The sequence below is a fragment of the Elaeis guineensis genome, chromosome 9, assembly GCF_000442705.2.
Source record: "Elaeis guineensis isolate ETL-2024a chromosome 9, EG11, whole genome shotgun sequence".
Taxonomy (NCBI): Eukaryota; Viridiplantae; Streptophyta; class Magnoliopsida; order Arecales; family Arecaceae; genus Elaeis; species Elaeis guineensis.
In genome coordinates, this window is record NC_026001.2 from 24,788,966 (window position 1) to 24,801,555 (window position 12,590).

Below are 12,590 nucleotides of genomic sequence, written 5' to 3' on the forward strand. Positions count from 1 at the left end.
AAAAAATCGCATCGATTTATCTTGTTCGGTTTGGTTCAGTTCGATAACCAAAAAAATCGAACCAAACTTACACCCTTACTTCCTAGGTGGGTAAGATTTTTTCTCATTACATGGGAAAATGCTGTCCTGAAAAAAATAACTTATCTATTTTGAAAAGTATGGGAACATGGATAAGTTGATCAATAAAAAAGTTGACCAACATTCTCACGATATTTATCCATAAAAAAAAATAAATCCTAAGGGAGATAATGGGTCCATCGAACCACTCCGTATTTGAAAAAATCAAACTATACCGAACTGAGATCGAGATAATTTTAATATTTGAAATGAGAAATTGGCAAGAAAAAAAAGAGGAAGAAAAAAAAGAGAGGGAGGGGAGATAAAATATCCAAAGGAGAAAGAAAGGAGAGAAGGAGAGGGGGAGAGAGAGAGATAGCCGCTAAAGGCTTCCAAAGAGTTGATAATACTATAGAACGATATGCTATACGTAGTAGATCAATCGTGTCGGTTCAAGATCCAAAACAAATATCAAATTAAAAAAAATATTTATGAATAATCATAAAAAAATAATTATGAAAGAATAAAAAAATTGAGAGAGAAAATAATTTATTCAAAGAAGAATAAATATCAAAATCTTACAAAAGTATCTCACAAAGAAGTCTTCATGCACAAATAATCTCTCCTTTCTTTTTTTTCCTACACTGGTTCTCTATGGTTCCACACACGATTCCACACAATTACGCATACAAAGGAGAAACCAAAATTTTCTTTAAATAGACAATCACATGGGTGGGAGTTTGACTCCTATCTTAACTCACAAATCAAAAACCTACTAGGATATAAATACCGGCAACCTTTAGAAGGAAATAATTAAATAAAGTAATACTAAAAATAAAGTCCTATTTCTAATAAAATATATATAAATAAATAAATAAAGTCCTAAGAATACACAATGATTCTACCAACAATGCTACCGCATCTCCGCCATGTCGGTGAAGGTCAGGAGAGAGGCTCTACACTCTTATCAATTGAAATAGGGGCTTTCGCCTCTATTTTATTTTTATGGTTTATTGCGTGAAGTCAGCAACTATATTGCCGACTTCATTGATTTTTTTTATTTTTGAGAATTTTCAATAAAAGTAACCTAATAAATTCAGAAAAAATATAAAATACGGGGATGAAACTTTTGTTCGATCGGAAGGAAAGCAAAACCCCTCCTCCAGCCTTCATTAGTATGGCAAAGATGCGATGGCATCACCAGCTCTCCACAGGTCTTTAGCAGCCTCCACTTCCTCTCCTTTTTCCCCTCCTCTAGGTTCCTTTAAGCTCGACAGTGGTGTAGCAAGCTTGACTGCTCTCGATGGTCTCTAGAAACCTTCTCTCTCTCTCGCTCTCTCCCTCTTTCCTCTCTCCTTCTCTCTTCTGCTTCCATTCTCCCTCCAACTCTCTCTCTCTCTCAATTCGTGCTCAATATGAAATAGTAAAGGAGCACACCAAAATATACTGCCGGCCTATGAAAGCACCATAACTACCTCCTAAAGAATAGATCTTCAAGTATATAGTAGCTTACGTGCCTAGTCTTTTGTATGCATGCCTATTATTTGACTTCTTATTGTAACTAACAGCTTACAATGTAGGCCATGTAAATTGTATGATGTATTATATAAACAATATGCGTCACCATTATTTGGTGTAGAAAACTTGACCTTTACATAGTTTCAGAGTGGGACGACCATGGTTGCATCAAGTACCTCTTCCTCTGCTGCCACCACCATTGCCAACACACCACTAGAATCTCTTCCTTCTCCCACCCTACCCAACATTAGCCAAATCCATCACTATCTTTCCTTTAAACTTACATCTACTAATTACCTACTATGGAAACCCAATTTTACCTATGTTACGAAGCTTTGATCTCATGGGCTTCATCGATAGCACCGATCTTTGCCCTCCCAAAACACTTCCTACTACACCTCCTACAACCCCTCTTAGCTCGGCTTCATCCTCAACAACCAATCCGGCTTATGTCGCATGGCATCGCAAAGACTAACTCCTCAGCTGACTTATTATGTCTCTTTTTGAAGACGTACTATCTCAAGTTGTTGGCCTCAACACTTCTTATGAAGTCTGGCATGCTCTTCATCAAACCTTTGGCGCTCTGTCACACATGCCTTCTTCGAATCACTCTACAGTTACAAAATCTCAAAAAGGATGATATGCAAGTTTCTGTCTATCTTCGGCAAGCATAATACTTAGCTGACAAATTAGCAGCCACTGGCCAACCTATCAGTACAACTACCTTCAAAGCTATTATATTTAATAATCTTGAACCCAAGTATAGTGAGATGGTCTTTATGCTTTTGGCTCGTGCGGACTCTGTCTCCTATCCCAAACTTCACAGTCTACTTGTAAGCCGTGAGATTTGACTCTCTACTCACCAGGCTTCACTCTTTCCTCTTGCCAATGTTGCTAGCAAGTCATCTTCAATATTTTTTGACTCTCGCTCTCTGGCATCCAATTCTAATTCGATGAAAGGTCACCATCGCAGTCACCATGATCCTTGTCTAGTTTGTGGCATTCATGGACACAGCCCATATAAGTGTCGTTATCGCCATCAAGGAGCAACCACTCCTCAGGCCTATGCTGATATTCCAACTCAGTTCATTTATATTACCTCTTCGTCTATACCTCCTCTGCCATCCACTTCCCTCCAGTGGTGCATAATCCGTACGATGATTGGTTCCTCGACACTGGTGCAACTCATCATATCACCCTAGACACCCAGCAGCTTCAACAATCAACAACTTATAATGGCCATGACAAACTCTATGTCGGCAACGGTGTAGGTTTGCAAATCTCCATATTGGCTCCTCCACAATACCTTCTAATTCTCATTTTCTTAGGCTTTTAAATATCTTGCATGTTCCCTCCATTTCAAAAGCCTTACTTTCTGTGTCACATTTTACCGAAGATAATAATTGTTACTTGAGTTTCACCCCTCATTTTTTGTTGTTGAGGACAAAACCTCTGGCCTTCCTCTTCTTCGCAGTCGAACTAAAGAGGAGCTTTTGTTTCAGACCTCCCAAGGCATACCTCACTTAACGTGTTTCCCACGATCACTGGCACCAATGTCTTGGCCACCCATGTTCCTGCACTGTTCGTCATGTCCTCACCAAACACCAACTACCTGCACTTCCTTTTTTTGATTCAAATAAATGTGAACCTTATCTTTTGGGCAAGTCTTTTTATCTTCATCTACCTCCAACTGAGAGTCGCAGTAGCTCTCCTCTTGAATTATTATTTGTTGATGTTTGGGGTCCATCCTTTATCACCTCATCTGAAGGTCACAAATATTTCCTATTAATTGTTGATGATTTCTCAAAATTTATCTAGTTGTATCCACTTTTTAATAAATCCGATGTACTTATGATTTTTGTCCAATTTCAAAAATCAATTGAGCATCTACTCCGATGCTCCATAAAGGCAATTCAGTCTGACTGGGACGATGAGTTTTATGCTCTCACTATCCACTTTCAAAAATATGATATTTTTCATCGTATTACCTATCCTCACACTCACGAACAAAATAGCATTATTGAGCACAAAATTCATTATGTCGTTGACATTGGCCTAATCTTATTCGCTCAAGCTTCTATTCCTAAATAGTTTTGATATTTTATTTTTGATACTTATGTGTATCACATTAATCACAATCCCACACCCATACTTCACGGCGTCTCTCTTTACGAAACCTTATTCAAAACTATTCCAAATTACAATTTTCTTCGAGTTTTCAATTGTGCCATATATCCATTAATCCGAGCCTACAACAAAAATAAGTTTGATTTTCGCTCCATCCCATGCGTCTTTCTTGGCTATGCTATCAATCATTTTGTCTATCACTATTTTGATAGCACTATTAGTCGCCTTTATCGGCTGGCCATGCAAGCTTTATCGAAACTAACTTTTCATATAAAGATACTTCCATTTTGGGGCCCCCACCACTTCCACCAGACACTCCACCACAAGCATCTTGGTTAACCATTCTATTATCACTTAATAACACTCCAACCTTACCTCTCACGTGCATGGACCACAAAATCTTAATGCCACCTCCACTACATTGCCACCATCCCTTCACCATCCCATATCAAGTTTTCCACACCAAACAATAGTGAGTTATCGCTGCACACACATGTGAGCAGGGATGACCAAAGACCTACCAATATCTGCATGAATAAGTACGACTATTTAGATTAATTTCATATAGACAAACCGCGACTACCTCAAACCACTCGCCATCCAAATATTGCATTGTAAGACCCCTCCCATCTTGAATATTTATATTTATCACCTCCTCAATCCTAGGAACTAAATGCATCAACTCTATCATCTTATACTGAAACATGTCTACCACAGAAGTTATTGGAAGTTGCTGTGCTTCTTTTGCCTAATTGTTAAATGACTTCATCACATGAGAATACATCTCTCCATATCTCTCTCTCTTAAATAGAGCATTTGGCCAGTGATTAATATCTGAGCCACGTTCAATCTATTCGCATGCCTTCAACGAAAACTCTCTTATGTCACTAATATAGTCAATGAACTATGATATCTGTAGTGCGTATGCTACACTATCAAGTAGGTTCAACACCTTATCTCTTTGTACTAGCGACAACTCATCGAGCTTTTTTTTGAATTATCCTTTAGATGCCATAAACAATAGCTATGGGCGACATTAGAAAATGATGTCCTCACATCCTTTATCCAGTCTTTTGCTTTATCTGAAATAAAACATAATTGATGATAGTAAGGATCTTTATTGTTATAAATTACATCAAGGAGTTTGTCATAAAATCAAATCCAGTTGTCATCATTCTTCGTACTCACAATAGCGAAAGCTAATGAAAACATCCCAGCGTCAAGTGCCACTATTAAGAGCGTTATACCACCATACCTATTAAGGATATAGATTCCATCCATGAATAATAAAGGATGGCATCCACTCTTGAATCCAACTAAGCATGCATAAAAATATATAAACATCCTCTCAAAACGTCCATCTGGATACTCAAGTACAAAATAAGTTTTTGGATTAATCTCGACCACTACTTCACCATATCATCGCAAAAGATCAAATGATACATAATCTTTATCATGTAATTGAACTCTAGCAACCTCTTTACCGAGCTGAGCTTGCTTGTAATGAAGATGAATGTCAAATCTCTTTGAATATCCTTCTTGATATCAATTGATCTATACAATGGTCTATCTCTGATTTTCTGAAGTACTATATCAGCAACCCACATTTTTTATGCCTTTGGATGTCCGCCCATCCCAATGCCACCGCCGCAAGTATGCATGTTATTGAAGATCTTAATTTTAAAGATCTCATGCCGTCCAGCCCTTGATGCATGCAGTTGCCATGGACAACTTTCATTGATGCATTTGACAGTAACTCTCAATTTGTCATTCTTGATGAATTGATAATCTTTATTATGGGTGATTGAATAATTTCTTAATGCTTCCTTAAAATGAGTTACATCTTTAAATACTTAACCAATGCCTATTATTACATTCTCCCATGATCTAGCTAAACGAAGGCTAAATGCAGATATAGAACCTCGGGATGAAGCTACGACTATGAGAGCTATACTCCCAATATCTTGTAGACCAATTATGCTATCAAAATAATGAAATAATTACAGTAGACAATGAACTTCAGATAAATCAATTAATAACTAAATAATTTAAAGAAAATATTTTATCCCAAATCAATTAGACAAGTAGATTCTAATCCATCATTAAGGCTGGTCTCGACATTGATCTCTATTGACGGAGACTTCAGTGCAATATGAAAATCAAGCATGCGTTGAACTCCCTCATCATTGTTAAGTTTAAATATAGACTTTTCTTGGATGGAAAGTTGATATTTCAGTATTAGAATATTTTTATCTATGCCCCACCTACTGCATATCCCATCTGTGATTTCATCCAATGTGCACTCTCGGTTCACCCTCCGTATGTTTTCTTCTTGTCCATATTTTGTCATCACTATATAATAATCCATCTACAATTACTTGCTTTCTGAGTAATGTGTAGTATAACATATGGATAAATAGAACATGAAATAGATATCAACAGTCTATCTACATATCAAGCTATTAAATAACACAATAAATAAATACTTAGTAGTTGTGCAACCACTAACAAAATATGTATAACCAGATTATCTATAATTACTTTAGGACACCTGTAACATGTTTCTATTTATATAACCCTTTATTTTAAATATGAAAACGTCGCATCAATCCTCAGACGATAAATAGAATTTTAATTTTTTCTTCAGCCATTTTAATACCGTAAGTATACTCAAATTAAGTGAATTAATATAATCAATCCAGACATGCATACACGTGCTAAAGAATTTCTACAACCACAAATGACTTACAAAACAAAACAAAACAAACATCCAGCTACAACCATGAGGGATCTACAATATAACCTCCTTTTTATCCTCAAAATATTATAAGAACCCTCGTTGAAGCACGAGAACAATGGCAAATACTAAAATTACCATGGGAGAGGCGTGGGCTGTGAGAAAAGTGAGGAGGAATATGGTGGGAAGTCGCTCACTTTCCCTCCAAAACCATGTACAAGGGCATTTTAGTTATTTCTCCACCACAAGGGCATTTTTGCCATTTACAGGGACCCAAACGGCAACACATGTACTCTCTTAACAGCAGGGACTTGAGCATGACTCACTGTGCAGTCCAGGAAGATTTTATCCCACCTGTGAGGTCCATGGAGTAGAAAATAAGTCTAGGTCAATTGAGAGACTTACAGGTAATTTTCTCAATTTGAAACCAAGAATAGATCAAAAACAAATGATGCATGGTATTTATGCATCATTGAAGGGGGAAGTGGGCATGGGGCATGAGGAAAGGGTTTGGAAATTGGCAGGGACAAAATTAAGTTTTTTAATCTATAGTACTAAACTCTCATTCTGCTTAGGAAATGCCAAGAGAAATTGCAGATGAAAGATACAATTTCCAAGTTACTTTTTGACAATTGCATGGAAACTTGAAACAACAAATAGAGAACCCTAAGAATCTCTCTCTTCGAGACAAGTAAACGGCTTTTCATCCAAATCGGCTGTTATTTTAAGAAATGAGTAGAAGACTTGCCCCCACAACTCTAAATTACGAGATCACTGATTCTAGAAGCCAGTTCATCAATGACTAAACTTGGTCGAAATCCAACAAGGCAAGGGTAACTTGGACCAGGGACTGATTTGGATACCTTCTAAGAAATGTGAAGATTATGCAGCAAGCATTTGAAAAGTTGAGATATGCTTGCAGTTTAGAAAAGGTGGAGATGATGATGCAAGACACCGCAAAGTTTATTTCTTAGAATCTTTGGCACTTTTTATGTCAAGAATGCTGATAGTAACTGACCTATCTGTCACTTTCCAGTTCAAAATTGCACAAATCCTACACAAAATGCACCTGTGAGTTAGAATGTTGGACTTTAATTCAACAAGGATTGGTAAAAGTATGTAATCAGATAGCTAGTTTCTGATCACTTCCCACAGTCAGTCCCAAGTCATTCAACAAATATGGCATAAGTTTACCTGATGCATCTCCTTGTATCATACATTGTAGCATTGGTGGTGCCAAATTTAGCATAAGATTCCCAGGAAAATATTCTGTCTATAAGATTTGATTTATTAAATTTTAGCCTGTTTCAAAGAGTATGAATTCGATACGATATAGATTAAACAATCCGCTGCAAATTATCCATGGTATAGCTTCTACTCATAAGGAAACCTTGATGATGAAATCCCAGAAAATTTTCCATCTTCCTACTTGTAATTGTAATTCCATAGGTGAATTCTTGTATATGGTGGGCCTAGTGCTGTCAACCATCTTGAACCATTGGCTCTCAGGATCGCACGATTGATCTTTGCTCAGGCACTTGCATGGATTTGTAACAATACTCTTACCATCAGAGTCGACATCCAAGCACAAACTGCTAGCATTGGATGAAATGTTTGTAGACACATGCATCTTGCTGTCTGATATTAACTCCCATTTAGATTGAGTGTCACTGCAAATGATTCCAAGCTTCGCTGGTTTGCCCGCGCCATCAGCTTTCAGACAAAGCAGTGTATCCTTCAGTGCTATGGTTTGTTCCGCTGAGAATGTCCAGGCTTCTGATTCATTGCAAGGGCCTAGCTCAAGTGGCTCAAATAAGGACTTCTTTAGAACACATAAACCAGTTGATGGATGAAAGATTATTGTATAAGGTTGAATATCTGAAAGCCCTGGACCTGCATCACAAATTTGATCACCAATGGAAACAGTAACAGGTGAGTAAACTTTTCTGAAATCATACATCTGAATTCATGCATATCTAAAAATATAGCCCGAACATTTAATTGGCATTTTTATTTCATTGAATGTCTTTCCAAGTGCTTTGAGTATAGACTTCTTCTTTTTTTTTTTTGGAAAATGAAATTAGGATTTCTTAGGTTGAAGGGTAGGGAACCAATAAAATGAGTGAGAATGGAGGTTAGTTGAAATTTAGGAAAGGTGTTGCAAGAGCGTGGAGGTATGAGGTGCTTTCCGAGGAGATGATTCTCCATTATTTTTGTCTCTTTTTTTTGTTCTCTCTTTTGGAGAAAACAATAGGACCATCTCATCAAGATGATGAAATGACAAGGGGAAGAAAAAAAAAAAATCAAAACTTGAGCTCTTCTGTATCTTATGGATAAGGCTGATTTGGTGTCCAGATTTTGAATAGTTTTGGATGAAATTAATTTATCAAATTATTATTTTCGGATGATCTTAGAATTTGAAACTCAAACAGCAAATCAAAACTTATACTAGCTAAATCTAAGTTTAGTGAATAAGAATCATCTATCCTCAAATAGGTCCCATGTCTCCAATAGCATCTAAATACCATGAGATTTTAGCTAAATGTTGGGCATGAGTTAGGTAGCCTGCTTGCGAATTAAAACATTGAATAGTGATTAACTATTTGCAGACTAAACCATTAGAGCCTTCTTGCCAAAACTAATATGCAATTCAAGCGAATGGTACCATCTATTCTATTTGTTTGTAAATCTCAACCATTATTTTTTGTTCTTACTAGTACTGATGGTTGGAATGCCAAATATCAGAATATGTGAGGATTGTTTGAGCTTCAACCATCTGGCCTAAGTCCCACTTGGCTACCTTTAGATGTTGGAGTCCTTGAAAAGATACGAAGATAGAATTATTTTCATGGGGAAGACAGATACCTTGGAACGGAGCTTGTATAGCTTGAATCCTTTGCAACATGCTAGAGTTCCTAGTCTTGCACCAATCCCAGGCCAGAACACCATACACCTCATCCAAGCCTCGAATCCCTTCTCTAATATAGTAGCTTCCTTGCAAGGCCCAGAGAGCCCAGTCTAAATCCAATTCAGCTGCAACTCCTAGCATGCAGCCCAAGTAACGGTTGTCGTTCACATTGGTACCCCTTTGATCCACTCCAAACTCACTCAAGAACAAGGGCCACCCCTGATCTAGCAGGAATCCTGCCCTCCTCATCACATTTGCAGCAATCCTTCCACACACTTGGTTTGGGTTTCCATTTGCCCAGGCCGAGCCGTCGGAGAAAGAATACCAATGTAGCTCGAAAACAAGCTTTCCGGTGAATGTTACCTCGACTTGTTTCTTCGAAAGGAAGCTCAGATCAGTGTCGAAACTCAGCCCAGACAGTATAACAAGAACATTTGGATTTGCTGAATGCACTGCTTCTGCACCCCTTTGCATGTACCTGCATTGTTTGGTTACAAGGATTACTAATTTGTTTGGAGTCATAGATTACATTAGCAATCCAACCTCTGATATGATTTTATATGCATCGAACCTAGATTAGACACTTAGACCTATGGGTTGGCCATCCCAAAGCAAGGTACGTAGATCCTAATTTCCAATCAGGTCATACTATTTTTTTTGTTTTTTCCTTTTCCTGTTGGACAAACAGTCAGGTCCTGATTTAGTGATCTAAAGCCAATCGAAGTCCGATTTCGATGCACATTGCATTCATCCTTAGATATAGATCATCATAATTATCCAATAACTGAAGCGTTTGCAAATTTCTGATCATATGGCTATACCTGTACCAATCTGTAGCATTTTGCCTGGCTCCTCTGAGCTCGTTTCTTAGGCTCATCCCAACTACATTGGTCGTGCCATTGAACATTGTAGCCATTCTTGTCAGCCCCTTGACCCAGACATCTGGATCAAAGTACTTGTCTCCAAAGAACCCATTGCCATCAAAGTTGCTGCAGCACCACCCAGGCTTGCTTATATGATTGTCTAGTATCACCATAATGTTGTTTTCTCCAAGGTTGGTCACCACCGCCTGCCAGGTTCTTTCCAAGTGTAAGCAAAACTAAGATATATAAGACCACAGTCTAGTCTAGACTAGCCAGTGCCGCTAGTTTTAGGACTACGAAGTCACAAACACTACCAGTTTAGAAAGATCTCACCTGGAATGCTTGGATCAGCGGAAGATCCACAAGAGCTGGGTTGTTAACTTGGATGGCAGCAAAGGACTCGGCGAGACCGAGTGATTGGAAGGACTGTCGGACGGTGAGGTTGGCCAGGGAATCGTTGGTGGCCAAGAAGAGAGGCCAGGTGAGCCTGACACAGTTGAAGCCCATGGAGGCTATCTTCTTAGAAATGGTGTCCAGTGGCTGCTTGCCCATGCCTTCAGCCAGCACTGTGTCCAGGTGCGACGGCCAGTTCACGCATGCCAACTTCACACGCTGGCCGGACTCGTCTACGATCCACCGGGAGCTCGTGAAGAGTGGTAACGCAGTTGTGGGCTTTTGGAGGCCGAGGAGACTTAGAGAGAGGAGAAGAAGCAGAGGGAGAGAGGAAGGGAAGGGCACCATGCTTGTGTTTTGGAATGTGAACAAGAGGGAACTGACACGGTCTGAGGTCTGGTGGTGGTTTATATGGGCGCAACTTTTGCTTACCTTTGGGAAATTGAGGCTTCAAAGGCTTCTGAAAATGTCATTTTGAGGATGCGTGGGAAATTAAGCAATGGGTAGTCTTGTGGCACCTTGGTCTCTGTTGTTTGAGCTTTCATACAACTGTTGTGCGCTTCAAGGTTTGGCATTCAAGTGAGATCTTTGCCTTGCTCCTACCTCACAATAGTTGAATAAGCTACTTGGTTGGTGGAGAGTTGATAGATGACTGCCTCGTTCTTTATTTTATTGGATACCTTTTAAATGATGTGGTGCTATTATTTTATGAGCCCATACAAGGGGTGCCTCCAATTCATTTAGGTACACTGAAAAAAAAAAAAAAGGATTTGGCAGCAGTCAGAACCGCTAGAAAAATGAAAAAAGTTATTGGCAAAATATTTTCATCGGTTTTTCTGACCGCTACTATGCCTTTGACAAAAATGTCGTTGTTATTTCAATTCCAACGCTTTTCAAAATGCCGGAGAAAATAAAGTTTTGGCAGCTACTTGTCTGAACATTTCGCTAGTACTTTTATCATTGAAAATAATCTTTTCACGACAGATTTGAATACTAGCTAGAAATAATCTTTTAGCATAGAGGTGGAAGTGGATTTCATATTATCCATCTGAATCCATTCTTATATTAACCAAATCTATCTCTATATTAATAGAAATTTAAATATCCGATTAATATCTATATACATCAAAGAAAAATGAATATGAACATGGATACACAACCATTTAATCTATATCCAAATATCTAACCATATAAAAAAAACATACAATCGAATTAATATACTATTAACTTGATTTACTCAATAATATTTTTGATTCTGTAGTCCTAAAATTTAATTATTTAATCTATATTCATACTAATATCCATACTTTCAATATCCGATTTGTATTCATATTGTTGGGGGTGATTTTGTACTAGCCGAATATATGGACAAGTGGAAGATCTAAACAAGATCAGACCTTGCTAATCCCACCTTCCCATCAAAACCACCTTGAGTGGTACTATCAGCCTCTTGACTCGGTCGTTGATCTCGACTTCGACCGTCAATTCTAGTTACCAGCATCAGAAAAACAACCCTACCAGCCATGCCATCAGCCGATCTAATGTCCCCTTGCCGGATCATACCTGATATAAAAATTTCGTGCCTCTTTTCAAATTCAAACGATCACGACGTGACAACTGACGACATAGTAGATAAGAAAAAAAATAACAAGCATATTTCATTTGACAATCAAAGCTAATTATTTGAGCCGGTATTCCCAATGAGGCCAAAGATAATAAATATATCTCTGACTTGAGATCGGAGGATCTCCACTGAAGCCAACTCCGATCAAAGACTTTTCTTACAGATCCTACCATCGTCGTCCAACCATCATCGACCTGCAGTCGCCGCTAAGCTCCAGCTAACTCAACCTCAAAATGGATTTCTGCTGCAACACATATATATCCATTTAAAATAAATATGGATATAAATTTTTATATTCGATTAATATCCACATTCATATTTATATTGGTCAAATGAAGCAAAGATGGATATGGATATACTGAT

The 12,590-nt window shown here is 38.1% G+C and overlaps 1 protein-coding gene across 1 annotated transcript; it reads right to left on the bottom strand.

Annotated features, from left to right (window-relative positions):
* Positions 1 to 7,445: 7,445 nt before the first annotated feature.
* Positions 7,446 to 10,969, bottom strand: LOC105031942 (glycosyl hydrolase 5 family protein). Its single transcript, XM_010906241.2, has 4 exons — positions 10,544 to 10,969; positions 10,169 to 10,416; positions 9,305 to 9,825; positions 7,446 to 8,332 (listed from the first exon to the last, which is right to left on the bottom strand). The coding sequence occupies exons 1-4, from the start codon at positions 10,949 to 10,951 to the stop codon at positions 7,818 to 7,820; spliced, it is 1,692 nt and encodes a 563-aa protein (XP_010904543.1). The 5' UTR covers positions 10,952 to 10,969; the 3' UTR covers positions 7,446 to 7,817.
* Positions 10,970 to 12,590: the final 1,621 nt, after the last annotated feature.